Source organism: Crinia signifera, chromosome 11 (assembly GCF_055691185.1).
Source record: "Crinia signifera chromosome 11, ASM5569118v1, whole genome shotgun sequence".
NCBI lineage: Eukaryota > Metazoa > Chordata > Amphibia > Anura > Myobatrachidae > Crinia > Crinia signifera.
The window spans coordinates 121,372,684-121,391,331 of NC_139227.1; the positions used below are offsets into that span (position 1 = coordinate 121,372,684).

At 48.8% G+C, this 18,648-nt stretch overlaps 1 protein-coding gene across 1 annotated transcript in view; it reads left to right on the forward strand.

Annotated features, from left to right (window-relative positions):
• The first annotated feature begins 13,984 nt into the window (after positions 1-13,984).
• Positions 13,985-18,648, forward strand: part of USH1C (USH1 protein network component harmonin) — a 159,558-nt gene continuing 154,894 nt past the window's right edge. The window contains 1 exon segment of the mRNA XM_083164596.1: positions 13,985-14,431. Within this exon segment, the coding sequence (XP_083020722.1) occupies positions 14,396-14,431 (36 nt within the window). The 5' untranslated portion in view covers positions 13,985-14,395.

Genomic DNA, 18,648 nt, shown 5'->3' on the forward strand with positions numbered 1-18,648 from the left:
GCCATAAAAGTCTGAGAATAGCCGTCACAGACTATTCTCTTCTAGATTCCATTAGAAATGTGATTTTTGCTATTTGCCTTATGTTTATGATGCACAAATAAATGAGGAAAACCTCAACATTACTGCGCGGAAACAGCACATATGTGAAGTGGTCTCTGGCATGTGGTTTACACTGTTGTACAACATTTCCCTAGTTGCATCCCCTGGAGCCTGTGAATGAAGGCTAGCATGGACATATTCTTATGGAGCCAATATTAGGAATCAGAGAATTTGTATTTGGCAGCCTGGCTCAGACTGTACATGGCAGTACTGTGATTTATTCCGTCTTCCCCAGCCCGCAGCGAGCACAGCTGGGCAGTAGTATTATGGCATGACCCTCAGTAAGGACACTTGACCCGGGAATAGTCACACAAGCCCAGAATACGCTCCGTGGCAGATGCTCCTCAGAGAAGGAGTTAGTGGAGCACAATACCAAGACGACAAAAGACAATGGTTGGCCTTCTGCGGGGGGTTATCACAGGGGAGACCTGAGCAGGCAATGTGCAGGGTGGAATGAGCCTGGACCCAGGTGTGGCAGCTTCCGCTGGGTGTAAATGGCCAGTCCTGCAGATCTTTTGTCAGGTAGAAGCTGGGCACAAAGGAAACAATACATGAAATAAAAGACACTTGTGTATTAAACTAATTGAATGTCCTTCTGTCTTCCCCTTGAGCCGGTCTTACGGGCAGCGGGTATCTGATAACACAAAGCTTCACACACAAAACCTTTATGAAAGGACATCGACCCTAAGTCTGTTCACAGAAATTCATTAAATATATCTTGTGCTCCCGGTATTGGGTTTCCTCATCCAACTTACTGGCCCGTTATTACAGTTCAGTGCGAGAGACTGCGGGACGGTATATGGGGGGGGGGGGTCTGTATGATGTGGGAGATCAGACTGCTAATCTGATTTATCAATTGTGTAAAATACCACACGCATAACACAGGCAACTGTAATACCACACGCATACCACAGGCAACTGTAATACCACACGCATACCACACGCATAACACAGGCAACTGTAATACCACACGCATACCACAGGCAACTGTAATACCACACGCATACCACAGGAAACTGTAATACCACACGCATACCACACGCATACCACAGGCAACTGTAATACCACACGCATACCACACGCATACCACAGGCAACTGTAATACCACACGCATACCACAGGCAACTGTAATACCACACACATAACACAGGCAACTGTAATACCACACGCATACCACAGGCAACTGTAATACCACACACATAACACAGGCAACTGTAATACCACACGCATACCACAGGCAACTGTAATACCACACGCATACCACAGGCAACGGTACTCTTTACCTATCACGGCGCCCATCGCGGGCATCGCGGGTACATTTATGTCTGCCCGCGACGCGACCGACGCGATGCCCGCGATTTCCCATTGAAACCCATGTTAAACATGGAAATCGCGTCGGTCGCGTCGCGGCCGGCCATAAATGTGCACACGATGGCCGCGACGCGATGCCCACGATTTGCCATAGTAATCTATGTTAAAAGGCCCGATGGACACGATTTTCATGTTAAATGGCTGAATGGACCCGATTTTACCATAGCAAACAATGTTAAATGGGCTTTACAGCCCAAATACTTACCCTGAACTCTGAAATGGCCCCCCAATTTTTTAGGCCACCCCACGATCAACGTCAACCCGAAGCGTGGCGAGCGCAGCGAGCCCGCGAGGGGCGGCGGTACGCGTCCTCCGACCTTTTCATACCCCCACTATCCACGTCGGCGTGGAGTTGAGAATAGAATAGTGTGGCGAGCGCAGCGAGCCACCGAGCCCGAAGCGTGGCGAGCGTAGCGAGCCCCGCGAGGGGACGCGGATACCTTCACAGGTAAACACGTCCCCTCGCGGGCTTCACAGGTGTCCGCGTCGCCACGGACACCTGTGAAGCCCGCGAGGGGACGCGTATAGCTGTGAAGGTATCCGCGTCCCCTCGCGGGGCTCGCTACGCTCGCCACACTATTCTATTCTCAACTCCACGCCGACGTGGATAGTGGGGGTATGAAAAGGTCGGAGGACGCGTACCGCCGCCCCTCGCCACGCTTCGGGTTCACGTTGATCGTGGGGTGGCGTAAACAATTGGGGGGGCCATTTCAGAGTTCAGGGTAAGTATTTGGGCTCTAAGGCCCATTTAACATTGTTTCCTATGCTAAAATCGGGTCCATTCAGCCATTTAACATGAAAATCTTGTCCATCGGGTCTTTTAACATTAATTCCTATGGCAAATCGTGGGCATCGCGTCGCGGCCATCGTGTGCACATTTATGGCCGGCCGCGACGCGACCGGCGCGATGTCCATGTTTAACATGGTTTTCAATGGGAAATCGTGGACATCGCGTCGCGTGCGGGCATCTTTACCTCAAGATCAAGATCGTGGGCGCCGTGCTAGGTAAAGAGTACCCAGGCAACTGTAATACCACACGCATACCACAGGCAACTGTAATACCACACGCAACTGTAATACCACACACATACAACAGGCAACTGTAATACCACACGCATACCACAGGCAACTGTAATACCACACGCATACCACACGCAACTGTAATACCACACGCATACCACAGGCAACTGTAATACCACACGCATAACACAGGCAACTGTAATACCACACACATAACATAGGCAACTGTAATACCACACGCATACCACACGTATAACACAGGCAACTGTAATACCACACGCATAACATAGGCAACTGTAATACCACACGCATACCACACATATAACACAGGCAACTGTAATACCACACGCATACCACAGGCAACTGTAATACCACACGCAAACCACAGGCAACTGTAATACCACACGCATACCACAGGCAACTGTAATACCACACGCATACCACACGTATAACACAGGCAACTGTAATACCACACGCATACCACAGGCAACTGTAATACCACACGCAAACCACAGGCAACTGTAATACCACACGCATACCACAGGCAACTGTAATACCACACGCATACCACACGTATAACACAGGCAACTGTAATACCACACGCATACCACAGGCAACTGTAATACCACACGCATAACACAGGCACCTGTAATACCACACGCATACCACAGGCAACTGTAATACCACACGCATACCACAGGCAACTGTAATACCACACGCATACCACACGCATAACACAGGCAACTGTAATACCACACGCATACCACAGGCAACTGTAATACCACACGCATAACACAGGCAACTGTAATACCACACGCATAACACAGGCAACTGTAATACCACACGCATAACACAGGCAACTGTAATACCACACGCAACTGTAATACCACACGCATACCACACACATAACACAGGCAACTGTAATACCACACGCATAACACAGGCAACTGTAATACCACACGCAACTGTAATACCACACGCATAACACAGGCAACTGTAATACCACACGCATAACACAGGCAACTGTAATACCACATGCATACCACACACATAACACAGGCAACACTGTAATACCACACGCATAACACAGGCAACTGTAATACCACACACATACCACACGCATAACACAGGCAACTGTAATACCACACACGCATAACACAGGCAACTGTAATACCACACGCATAACACAGGCAACACTGTAATACCACACGCATAACACAGGCAACACTGTAATACCACACACATACCACACGCATAACACAGGCAACTGTAATACCACACGCATAACACAGGCAACACTGTAATACCACACGCATAACACAGGCAACACTGTAATACCACACACATACCACACGCATAAGACAGGCAACTGTAATACCACACGCATAACACAGGCAACACTGTAATACCACACGCATAACACAGGCAACTGTAATACCACACACGCATAACACAGGCAACACTGTAATACCACACACATACCACACGCATAACACAGGCAACTGTAATACCACACGCATAAGACAGGCAACTGTAATACCACACACATAACACAGGCAACTGTAATACCACACACATAAGACAGGCAACTGTAATACCACACGCATAAGACAGGCAACTGTAATACCACACGCATAACACAGACAACACTGTAATACAACACGCATAAGATAGGAAACTGTAATACCACACGCATAACACAGGCAACTGTAATACCACACGCATAACACAGGCAACACTGTAATACCACACGCATAAGACAGGCAACTGTAATACCACACGCATAAGAAAGGCAACTGTAATACCACACGCATAACACAGGCAACTGTAATACCACACGCATAACACAGGCAACACTGTAATACCACACGCATAAGACAGGCAACTGTAATACCACACGCATAACACAGGCAACTGTAATAGCACACACACATAACACAGGCAACTGTAATACCACACGCATAACATAGGCAACTGTAATACCACACGCATACCACACGTATAACACAGGCAACTGTAATACCACACGCATACCACAGGCAACTGTAATACCACACGCAAACCACAGGCAACTGTAATACCACACGCATACCACAGGCAACTGTAATACCACACGCATACTACACGTATAACACAGGCAACTGTAATACCACACGCATACCACAGGCAACTGTAATACCACACGCATACCACACGCATAACACAGGCACCTGTAATACCACACGCATACCACAGGCAACTGTAATACCACACGCATACCACACGCATAACACAGGCAACTGTAATACCACACGCATACCACAGGCAACTGTAATACCACACGCATACCACACGCATAACACAGGCAACTGTAATACCACACGCATAACACAGGCAACTGTAATACCACACGCATAACACAGGCAACTGTAATACCACACGCAACTGTAATACCACACGCATAACACAGGCAACTGTAATACCACACGCATAACACAGGCAACTGTAATACCACACGCAACTGTAATACCACACGCATAACACACGCATAACACAGGCAACTGTAATACCACACGCATAACACAGGCAACTGTAATACCACACGCATAACACAGGCAACACTGTAATACCACACGCATAACACAGGCAACTGTAATACCACACACATACCACACGCATAACACAGGCAACTGTAATACCACACACGCATAACACAGGCAACACTGTAATACCACACGCATAACACAGGCAACACTGTAATACCACACGCATAACACAGGCAACACTGTAATACCACACACATACCACACGCATAACACAGGCAACTGTAATACCACACGCATAAGACAGGCAACTGTAATACCACACGCATAACACAGGCAACACTGTAATACCACACGCATAACACAGGCAACACTGTAATACCACACACATACCACACGCATAAGACAGGCAACTGTAATACCACACGCATAACACAGGCAACACTGTAATACCACACGCATAACACAGGCAACTGTAATACCACACACGCATAACACAGGCAACTGTAATACCACACACATACCACACGCATAACACAGGCAACTGTAATACCACACACACATAAGACAGGCAACTGTAATACCACACACATAAGACAGGTAACTGTAATACCACACACATAAGACAGGCAACTGTAATACCACACACATAAGACAGGCAACTGTAATACCACACACATAACACAGGCAACTGTAATACCACACACATAAGACAGGCAACTGTAATACCACACGCATAAGAAAGGCAACTGTAATACCACACGCACAACACAGGCAACACTGTAATACAACACGCATAAGATAGGAAACTGTAATACCACACGCATAACACAGGCAACTGTAATACCACACGCATAACACAGGCAACACTGTAATACCACACGCATAAGACAGGCAACTGTAATACCACACGCATAAGACAGGCAACTGTAATACCACACGCATAACACAGGCAACTGTAATACCACACGCATAACACAGGCAACACTGTAATACCACACACATAAGACAGGCAACTGTAATACCACACGCATAAGACAGGCAACTGTAATACCACACGCATAACACAGGCAACACTGTAATACAACACGCATAAGACAGGCAACTGTAATACCACACACATAAGACAGGCAACTGTAATACCACACACATAAGACAGGCAACTGTAATACCACACGCATAAGACAGGCAACTGTAATACCACACACATAACACAGGCAACTGTAATACCACACACATAAGACAGGCAACTGTAATACCACACGCATAAGACAGGCAACTGTAATACCACACGCATAACACAGGCAACACTGTAATACAACACGCATAAGATAGGAAACTGTAATACCACACGCATAACACAGGCAACTGTAATACCACACGCATAACACAGGCAACACTGTAATACCACACGCATAAGACAGGCAACTGTAATACCACACGCATAAGACAGGCAACTGTAATACCACACGCATAACACAGGCAACTGTAATACCACACGCATAACACAGGCAACACTGTAATACCACACGCATAAGACAGGCAACTGTAATACCACACGCATAACACAGGCAACTGTAATAGCACACACACATAACACAGGCAACTGTAATACCACACGCATAACACAGGCAACTGTAATACCACACACATACCACACGCATAACACAGGCAACTGTAATACCACACACATAACACAGGCATAACACAGGCAACTGTAATACCACACGCATAACACAGGCAACACTAATATCACACGCATAACACAGGCAACTGTAATACCACACGCATAACACAGGCAACTGTAATACCACACACATAACATAGGCAACACTGTAATACCACACACATAAGACAGACAACTGTAATACCACACGCATACCACACGCATAACACAGGCAACTGTAATAACACGCATAACACAGGCAACACTGTAATACCACACGCATAACACAGGCAACTGTAATACCACACACATACCACACGCATAACACAGGCAACTGTAATACCACACACGCATAACACAGGCAACTGTAATACCACACGCATAACACAGGCAACACTGTAATACCACACGCATAACACAGGCAACACTGTAATACCACACACATACCACACGCATAACACAGGCAACTGTAATACCACACGCATAAGACAGGCAACTGTAATACCACACGCATAACACAGGCAACACTGTAATACCACACGCATAACACAGGCAACACTGTAATACCACACACATACCACACGCATAAGACAGGCAACTGTAATACCACACGCATAACACAGGCAACACTGTAATACCACACGCATAACACAGGCAACTGTAATACCACACACGCATAACACAGGCAACTGTAATACCACACACATACCACACGCATAACACAGGCAACTGTAATACCACACACATAAGACAGGCAACTGTAATACCACACACATAACACAGGCAACACTGTAATACAACACGCATAAGATAGGAAACTGTAATACCACACGCATAACACAGGCAACTGTAATACCACACGCATAAGACAGGCAACTGTAATACCACACGCATAAGACAGGCAACTGTAATACCACACGCATAACACAGGCAACTGTAATACCACACGCATAACACAGGCAACACTGTAATACCACACGCATAAGACAGGCAACTGTAATACCACACGCATAACACAGGCAACTGTAATAGCACACACACATAACACAGGCAACTGTAATACCACACGCATAACACAGGCAACTGTAATACCACACACATACCACACGCATAACACAGGCAACTGTAATACCACACACATAACACAGGCATAACACAGGCAACTGTAATACCACACGCATAACACAGGCAACACTAATATCACACGCATAACACAGGCAACTGTAATACCACACACATACCACACGCATACCACAGGCAACTGTAATACCACACACACATAACACAGGCAACTGTAATACCACACGCATAACACAGGCAACTGTAATACCACACACATACCACACGCATAACACAGGCAACTGTAATACCACACACATAACACAGGCATAACACAGGCAACTGTAATACCACACACACATAACACAGGCAACTGTAATACCACACGCATAACACAGGCAACTGTAATACCACACACATACCACACGCATACCACAGGCAACTGTAATACCACACACACATAACACAGGCAACTGTAATACCACACGCATAACACAGGCAACTGTAATACCACACACATACCACACGCATAACACAGGCAACTGTAATACCACACACATAACACAGGCATAACACAGGCAACTGTAATACCACACACACATAACACAGGCAACTGTAATACCACACGCATAACACAGGCAACTGTAATACCACACACATAACACAGGCATAACACAGGCAACTGTAATACCACACGCATAACACAGGCAACACTAATATCACACGCATAACACAGGCAACTGTAATACCACACGCATAACACAGGCAACTGTAATACCACACACATAACATAGGCAACACTGTAATACCACACACATAAGCCAGGCAACTGTAATACCACATGCATACCACACGCATAACACAGGCAACTGTAATAACACGCATAACACAGGCAACTGTAATACCACACGCATACCACACGCATAAGAAAGGCAACTGTAATACCACACGCAAACCACACGCATAACACAAGCAACTGTAATACCACACGCATAACACAGGGAACTGTAATACCACACGCATACCACATGCATAACACAGGCAACTGTAATACCACACGCATAACACAGGCAACACTAATATCACACGCATAACACAGGCAACTGTAATACCACACGCATAACACAGGCAACTGTAATACCACACGTATAACACAGGCAACTGTAATACCACAGGCATTCCACACGCATAACACAGGCAACACTGTAATACCACACGCATAACACAGGCAACTGTAATACCACACGCATACCACACGTATAACACAGGCAACTGTAATACCACACGCATAACACAGGCAACTGTAATGCCACACGCATAACACAGGCAACTGTAATACCACACGCATAACACAGGCAACTGCGCATATGTAATAACCGGCTCATTTATATGCACAGCGCTCAATACACATGTGCATAGTGGGAACTACTAGTTACCATCAGCCCCAGGGACTGCCCGGATCCCAAATGGACCCCACCCCGCTGCCCTGCATCCATCACCAGCCACAGGGAGAGACTGAAGTGCTGTGCCCATGCCATGATGCCGGCCCCCGCTGCCCGGATCCCCCAAGCAGGTAAGTGCCAGGGGAGGGGGTGTGTGCAGGGCAAGTACCAGGGGAGGGAGGGTGGGTGCAGGGCAAGTACCAGGGGAGGGAGGGTGGGTCCAGGAAAGGTACCAGGGGAGGGGATTATGAAAGACAGGCACTCTTTTTTAAACGGTTCACTGCGATGGGAATACCACTTAAACGGTATTTAAAACGGTAATCTGCTGCAGTGGGAATGCTAATACCGTTTTAAATACCGTTTAAAAATACCAGTACTTAAAACGGGTCAGCAGTGGGAAAGCAGCATTAACTACAGTTATAAACACAGTGGGTGAGATTTAATAGGATGAGAGATTCAGAAAGTGAGAGATTTGGGAAGAAATCTCCAGTTTTTTTAAAGCGGCAATCATTTACACTGCAAAATCACACTGGTTTTGCAGTTTAAATGATTGCTGCTTTAAAAAAACTGGAGATTTCTTCCCAAATCTCTCACTTTCTGAATCTCACCCAGGGGGAGATTCTCTAAGAATCTCCGCCCCCCCTTTGCCGCCCATCGCATTTATAATTATTGCATATGTTGTAACATATGCGATAATTATAGCAAAGGACAGCTCTTGCGTTAAGAGCTGTCCTTTGCGGTGAGAGTCGCCGGGTCCCAGCAGGTCCCGGCGGCTCCCCCCTCCCTCACACACCCGGCGCTGCTGCTGCTGTGCCGGGCTCTCCTCCTCCCTGCACCCGGAAGAGGATCAGTACAGGGAGGAGGTCACAGGTCCGGGCAGCACTGCGCTGTGCTGCACGGACACAGGTGAGGGGGCGGTGAGGGGGCGATGCGGGGCGGCGGGGGTCCGTGCAGGGTGGCGGGGGGTCGGTGCGGGGCGGCGGAGGGTTGCGGTAGAAGCCCATTGGCTTAGAGTATCTCCCCCCCCCCCCAGTGTGTGTGTATACATCATTATGCATATTGGCTAATGTTATTTGTCGGGTGCGGGCGTACTAATTGGGCGAACAGAATGCCTAGCGCATGATCCAGTGCTCTCCGCAAACTGAAGCTTATGGACACCGCATATTTCTGGCATGTTGGTTCGCTTGCAGTCGGTGTCCTGTCCGAATGCACGCCTACTACAGTTCGTGCACTCCCACGTGTACACCCAGATTTACCCACTTTGAAACCGTGCCCTTGTGTACGCCCACATGACGCCCATGTTACGCCCATATTTCCCGAGCCACTTCAGTGCACATTTCTAGACGGTATTGGCGAGAACGAGTGCGGAGACACTACGTTGCACATGCGCATTGCGTTGCCTACGCATGCGCAGAAGGCTAAAAAACGCGCTCCGAAAGAAGACGGCTGTGGGGCTTTGCTGAATATGAAAATGCGGTAAAAACCCCAAAAACAGGGTTTTTACCGCATTTTTAGTTTGGTGAATCTCGCCCAATATTGCAAAAATTACCCCAGAAATGGGTGAACTCTAAATATGTACTGGCGGTCAATAAGGGTGACAATTAGTCTCCACCATCACTGCATCTCTGGTTACACATTAATGAATTGCTTTTAATATTTTATAGTGTTAATAAATTTAATTTTTTATGTTACACCTGACCACTGATTACTAGCGCAGTTACACACCTTCCTGTTTCTTTTGCACATACTCCATGTTTAGTTCCTACAGGAAGGCTTCATATCCCTTACCAAGATGGCCGCCAACCATACTTCTGAGCATGGCTGTACACTTTACATTACTGCTGAATAAACCACCCCACTGGATAAGTACTGGTCTGTTCACTATTTTAGGGAAAACACTAGTGTGTACATATACAAACTCCACACAGATAGTGTAGCCAGACTGAAGTAATCATGCTAACCACTACACCAACAGTGTTTATATATGTAGAAAAACCAGACAGAAGTGAGAGCGCAATGTATTGATCTATAAATATTTAATCGATATAATCATCATTTCAAAAGCTTTTTTCTAAAAAAGACACAATTAAGACATTTACATCAATAAAACATAACAATTTTAAAAGGTCCAATATGAATTTGAAACCCCAAATTATTAGACTGGTGTTAATTATCTGGTGCTCTTACCAACTTTGATCCAGTTGGCATCTGTATATTTGTGGGTGGGGAGCGTCCAATAATTTATATAATTTATGTAATCGATATTTCCGGATGCGATGGCTCCAATTTAAAACGTATCCATAATAGTTCCTTAATGAATATGATTTTTGAGGCTTTGGGCAACTGATATCAGGGCACCAATGTTAAAAATGTCCCGCACCGGCTGTGGTTTCCAACAACCAGGATGAGAGAATCTCCCAATTTAGATATGGCGTCACTAGGTGAGAGGAGGGCAGAGTGATGGTAAGTGGCGTTGTAAGATCGCTACAACCCAGTCTGGCCAGCATGTTCTCTTCTGCGTGGTTGCTCCAGGCTCCTCTTCACTCACTTGAGTTTACACAAGTAGAGACACACCCATGAGCAGACCAGACAGCCAAAATACTGGTCACGCCCCCCCCCCCCCCCCCAGGGCCGGTGCCACCACTAGGCATTTGGCTAGGGCGCCGGCCACTGGAGGGCGGTACGGGGCAGCAGAAGAAGCAGCAGCAGCGGCAAAGCTCCCTCACCCTCCCCCCGCCGCATCTCCCGCCACAAACTCTCTCTCCCCCCCCCCCTGCGGAGCGCAGCAGCGACAGTGCATCACCTCGCCTTCCCCCTGCAACCCCCAAAATTATTAGGTGCTGGCCACAACCCCAATTATTGCGCATAATAGGCCCTTGATAATTTTCACCTCCTGTGCTGCTCCCTGCGGGTCATCACCGCGCACACTGCTGCTGCAGATCTCCGTTGCCACTAGGCCAATCCGTCCGAAGCGCGTCCCAGGGGACCCCTTCCTTTAAAAAAGTGAGTCCCTGGTATCACCCGCTATCTATGAAAACCCATGCAGTTCCTCTTCCCTGCCTGGGGTGTCACTGTCTGCTGTGGTGTTTCTAGCACAGGTCTGGTTTGCATATCAGTGCTGACATACAGATCACACTGTGCTAGAAGCACTACAGCAGATAGTGACACTCCAGGCAGGGAAGAGGAACTGCATGATAGCGGGTGCTAGAATGAACTAAGAATGAATTAAGTTTGCATGGTTTATTGATAGAAGGGGGTTAACCCTGCATGGTGCCAACATAGAGGTGCGGTCAGGAGGTTTTACCCCGTTTAAAGCTGGCACAACTCTCCCTACCAGCTGCCAGGTGTGAAGAGGGGGGAGGTGCAGCTGCCAGGTGTGTTATCAAGGAGGGAAAGGTTGCCCTTCCCAGGATACTGGCATAGGGGACTGGTATGTGCTTGTTTTTTTGGTGTATTATCCTGCCCGGGTCGCTGACATTGGGGGGGGGGGATGTTTTTTACCCTGTCTGGGTGGTGATGTAGCAGTGGGAAGGTATTACCGGCACATGGGACACGTGTCATTTCAGGCTGCCCATTGTGCTGGGGGTGAGAGTGTCACCCGGGATAGAGGCAGGGGCGCCGACAGGTCGGCTGAGCCTTGAGAAGAGGGGTGTGGCCACCGGGTGGGGCTACGCCCCTGTGAAAAAAGATAAACAAGAGTGAGAGAGAGGCCAGGCTGCAGCTGTCTGCCCAGCTCTGTACACAGCTCTGAGCAGCGTATGCTGAGCTGGGGAGAGAGGCTGTGCTGCGGCAGCAGCCTGTCATCTCTCTCACCACTGCCCGCCTCCCTGCAAATGGGGAGTGGGACCAGGGCCCCTCCAGCTGACCCGGGCAAAAAGTACCTGCCCCCTCCTCTGAACAACACTGGACAGAGGTGCTGGCATGGGGGGGGGGGGGGGGGGGGTGTGTGTATTATCCCACCTGGGATGCTGGTAAAAGGGAGGGTATATTACCCTGCCTGGGGCACTGGCATGGTGGGGGCTACTTTTTTGAACATGCATGGGGTGCTGATATAGACGAGTGGGGCGGTTATTACACTGCCCAAGTGCTGACATAGACATACAGTACCCCAGTGCTCTGATCACTTCAGCCTGGCACTGATCCTGGGAATACCTGATCAGGGCTGGAATTCAGGAGGGTCTGGCCAAGGGACCCAAGTCACCCCCCAGGCCTTAAGCACACACCTACGGTGCAGAAGGCCAAACCGCTGTTGAGAAGGGGGGGGGGGGGTTGGGCGCAGCAGGGTAGGGTGTAGCCTCATGTGGAAACTGGGGGCTTTTGGGGAGTGCAGGGGTGGTGGTGGTGCGGGTTAGAACTGGTGGGGTGCAGGAGCGGTACAGTTGCAAGTGAGAAGGAGGGTGCACCACGGGGGCAGTACAGTTGTGGGTGAGAAGAAGGGTGCACCTCTGGGGTGGTACAGTTGCGGGTGAGAAGGAGCGTGCACCACGGGGGCAGTACAGTTGTGGGTGAGAAGGAGGGTGCACCTCTGGGGTGGTACAGTTGCGGGTGAGAAGGAGGGTGCACCTCTGGGGTGGTACAGTGGCGGGTGAGAAGGAGGGTGCACCGCAGGGGCAGTACAGTTGCGAGTGAGAAGGGGGGCGGGGCGGTTGCAGCCGCGGGGGAGAGAACCGGAGAGGGAAGGGGGAGGGTGCAGCCGCGGGAGAGAGAACCGGAGAGGGAAGGGGGAGGGTGCAGCCGCGGGAGAGAGAACCGGAGAGGGAAGGGGGGGAGGGTGCAGCCGCGGCTGAGAACCGGCTGGAGGTTAGGTAGCTGTACGGGTGTGAAGCGCATGTGGGTCACAGTATACAGTAGTTGGGGCAGGTACCTGATATCACATCCACATGACACGAGCGAGCATCCTAATCCTGCGGCGGGACAGCACTGAGCATACTGCTCTCTCTCTCTTTCTCTGGTGAGTGACTCCTCCCCCTGATTAGGACAGCGGGTCACATGGGAGGAGACGTCGTCAAAGGTCCTTGCGACGAAGAGGAAATAGCCGCTACTAGTACCTTGGTTCTCAGGGCAGGGGGGCAGCTCTGGCCAATCGGTGCAGAGGAAACAGACAGCTTGTCTCGTGTGACCAATGAGTTAACTGCTCCCATGAGAGCAACTCTGCTGTTACCTGATCAGGACAAGGATCCAACTGTCACCAGCGAGTCACCTGCACCTGCAGCATCATGGAGAGGAAGATCGCCCGGGAGTTCCGGCACAAGGTGAGACACTGCCCGCATCATACTTACAGGGCACCCCCATCACACTCACAGGGCACCCCCATCATACCTGCAGGGCACCCCCATCACACTCACAGGGCACCCTCATCACACTCACAGGGCACCCTCATCATACCTGCAGGGCACCCCCATCACACTCACAGGGCACCCTCATCATACCTGCAGGGCACCCCCATCACACTCACAGGGCACCCCCATCACACTCACAGGGCACCCCCATCACACTCACAGGGCACCCTCATCATACCTGCAGGGCACCCCCATCATACTTACAGGGCACCCTCATCATACCTGCAGGGCACCCCCATCATACCTGCAGGGCACCCCCATCATACTCACAGGGCACCCTCATCATACCTGCAGGGCACCCCCATCACACTCACAGGGCACCCCCATCATACTCACAGGGCACCCCCATCATACCTGCAGGGCACCCCCATCATACTTACTCACAGGGCACCCCCATCACACTCACAGGGCACCCCCATCATACCTGCAGGGCACCCCCATCATACTTACTCACAGGGCACCCCCATCATACTCACAGGGAACCGCCATCACACTTACTTACAGGGCACCTACGCTCCATCATACTCACATGGACATGCAACATCACATATGACACTCAAATGGGCATGCATGCATCACGTATGACACTCACAGGGACATGCATGCATCACGTATGACACACAGGGACATGCATCATCATGTATGACACTCACAGGGACATGCATCATCGCGTATGACACTCACAGAGGCATGCATGCATCACGTATGACACTCACAGGGACATGGGGGGGGGGGATGTTTTTTACCCTGTCTGGGTGGTGATGTAGCAGTGGGAAGGTATTACCGGCACATGGGACACGTGTCATTTCAGGCTGCCCATTGTGCTGGGGGTGAGAGTGTCACCCGGGATAGAGGCAGGGGCGCCGACAGGTCGGCTGAGCCTTGAGAAGAGGGGTGTGGCCACCGGGTGGGGCTACGCCCCTGTGAAAAAAGATAAACAAGAGTGAGAGAGAGGCCAGGCTGCAGCTGTCTGCCCAGCTCTGTACACAGCTCTGAGCAGCGTATGCTGAGCTGGGGAGAGAGGCTGTGCTGCGGCAGCTGGCACACTGACAGGGACATGTAACACACCTGACACACTGACAGGGACATGTAACACACCTGACACACTGACAGGGACATGTTACACACCTGACACACTGACAGGGACATGTTACACACCTGACACACTGACAGGGACATGTTACACACCTGACACACTGACAGGGACATGTTACACACCTGACACACTGACAGGGACATGTAACACACCTGACACACTGACAGGGACATGTAACACACCTGACACACTGACAGGGACATGTAACACACCTGACACACTGACAGGGACATGTTACACACCTGACACACTGACAGGGACATGTAACACACCTGACACACTGACAGGGACATGTTACACACCTGACACACTGACAGGGACATGTTACACACCTGACACACTGACAGAGACATGTTACACACCTGACACACTGACAGGGACATGTTACACACCTGACACACTGACAGGGACATGTTACACACCTGACACACTAACAGGGACATGTAACACACCTGGCACACTGACAGGGACATGTTACACACCTGACACACTGACAGGGACATGTTACACACCTGACACACTGACAGGGACATGTTACACCCCTGACACACTGACAGGGACATGTTACACACCTGACACACTGACAGGGACATGTTACACACCTGACACACTGACAGGGACATGTTACACACCTGGCACACTGACAGGGACATGTTACACACCTGGCACACTGACAGGGACATGTTACACACCTGACACACTGACAGGGACATGTTACACACCTGGCACACTGACAGGGACATGTTACACACCTGACACACTGACAGGGATATGTTACACACCTGGCACACTGACAGCCCCTGTGTACACACCATTACACACTGGTAACTTAGGGTATTCCATTGACTGTGACACCTGGAGGGGACTGTCATTTAATACCGGTATACACACTGGGGATGGTGACACAGACAAGACAAATAAACAAATGTATATCTATGTATCAAAAAATATAATAATATATAAAATATATATAAAAAAGGTATAAATAAAGGTATATTTGAGTCCTCCTTTGGGGCTTGTGCTTTTTTTTTTGATACATAGATATGTTTATTGTTTATTTGTCTTGTCTGTGTCACCATCCCCAGTGTGTATACCGGTATTCGTTTAATGATTTTATATGCAACCAATTTGTGTCCGTTTCTATCTTAAAACTTTGTCCATTTAATAAAACTGTTATTCAAAATTCCAAAGATATTGTATGTTTGCTCAGTAATGTACAGTTTTGCGCAGAGTATACCACCCCTTCTTCTACACTAAAAACAAGGTATCCTGTAGTATACCTACAGTATATACTCAGCAGCAGCCATACACTTAGGTTATGGTGCTGACCTCCCAATCCCCATTTGCTAGGGGACACTTTTGACCTGGGCACATAGGTGGCTGAGGGGACACTAGCGACTGACAGATGGATTGTCGAGAGGACGCCAATGGGGACATCTAGGGGTAAGGCCAACTAGGGGACGTCATAGATTGCAACACACGAGTTGACGAGGGGGGCACCAATTATTGTGACACCGCAGCTGAGAGATATAATAATGACTGTGACACAAGGGAACAATTATAATATGATAAAAGGGAGTTATATAGCTTTATAGTATTTACTATGTCTGTGTTTCTTATTGATGACCTTACAGAACACTACCATGTGGTTATGTCTGTTACCATCTCGCTCCATATGTGCTGCAATTATATGTGTATGATGTATCTGGGTTGGGATCATTTGGTCTACAGCATGACGGTCGACAGTCATTAGGTCGACACCATTAGGTCGACGTGGGAAAAGGTTGACATGGGTCTAGGTCGACATGGGAAAAGGTCGAAAGGTCATTAGTTCAACAGGTCATTAGGTCAACATGGGGTTTTTCACAGTTTTTTTTTACCTGAATGTCAACACAGTCGACATGGACACAGTTTAAAGTGCACCACATCCCCTCGCATCGCTCGCGATGCATCGGGCACGCTATTTTATTCTCCCACCACGCCCTAGTGGATGGTAGGGCATGATATACCGCCTGTCGGCACTTGTCTTGACCTGTCGACCTAGAACCATGTCAACCTTTTCCTATGTCGACCTAGACCCATGTCGAGGTAATGGTGTCGACCTAATGACTGTCTACCATAATGCTGTAGACCAAATGACCGCATCCCAATGTATCTATGGCTCTGTATTATATACACTGAATCGTCAACCCTGAACGCTAACACCGACTGTATACGGCTGATAGGTCGCAACTATTAAGCTCGACCACTGAAGTCGACACAAGAAAACTGTCGACATGCGTAATGTCGATATGGTCAAAGGATCGATACAAGCAATAGGTCGACATTGGGAAGGTCCACAGTTAAAATGTCCCGAAACATGCAAGGGGATGCGGTGCAGTTTTTCGGTGTCCATGCCGACTGTGTCGACATTTCGTACGAAAAACATGAAAAACCCATGTCAACCTTTTGACTGTCAACCTTTTTTACGAGTCGACCTCCAGTGGTCGACCCAATGTATGTCCACCTTAATTTGGTGAACCCACTGATACATTTCACATGTCTGCCATTTTCCTGTGTTGGGATTCGGGTGTAAATATTTTCTAGCAGTCTGACCCCGAATCCTGGGATTGAGAATAACACGATGCACTGTATCTTCTGGTAATGACCTCCCCATAACTCACGGCCTTTTGTGACAGCTGGAGGGACGTCCATCTCTCCTCGCTTTGTGTAAATGATGTCTCTGCCCTTTACATAAACTGTCCCATCTCCTCCTGTGTCATTGCCTCTCGCTGTCTCATAACCATAATTCAGGTTTATGGCTTACATCGCCATGTATTGCACAGCTTGGCCTCTGACCTCTGTGCTGGTGGGGACACATCCTCTGATGGGGTGTGACATATGTATAGCCCGCCGCAGCCCCCACCACGAGACGCAGGTGACTCCATCTTTCTATGTATTGATCCCGTTTAGCAAGAACTACACAAACTCCTATTGGCCCCAGTTAATTGCTGTTTCTTTTGTACATTGGGGTTGACCCTGTAATGAGTCTGTG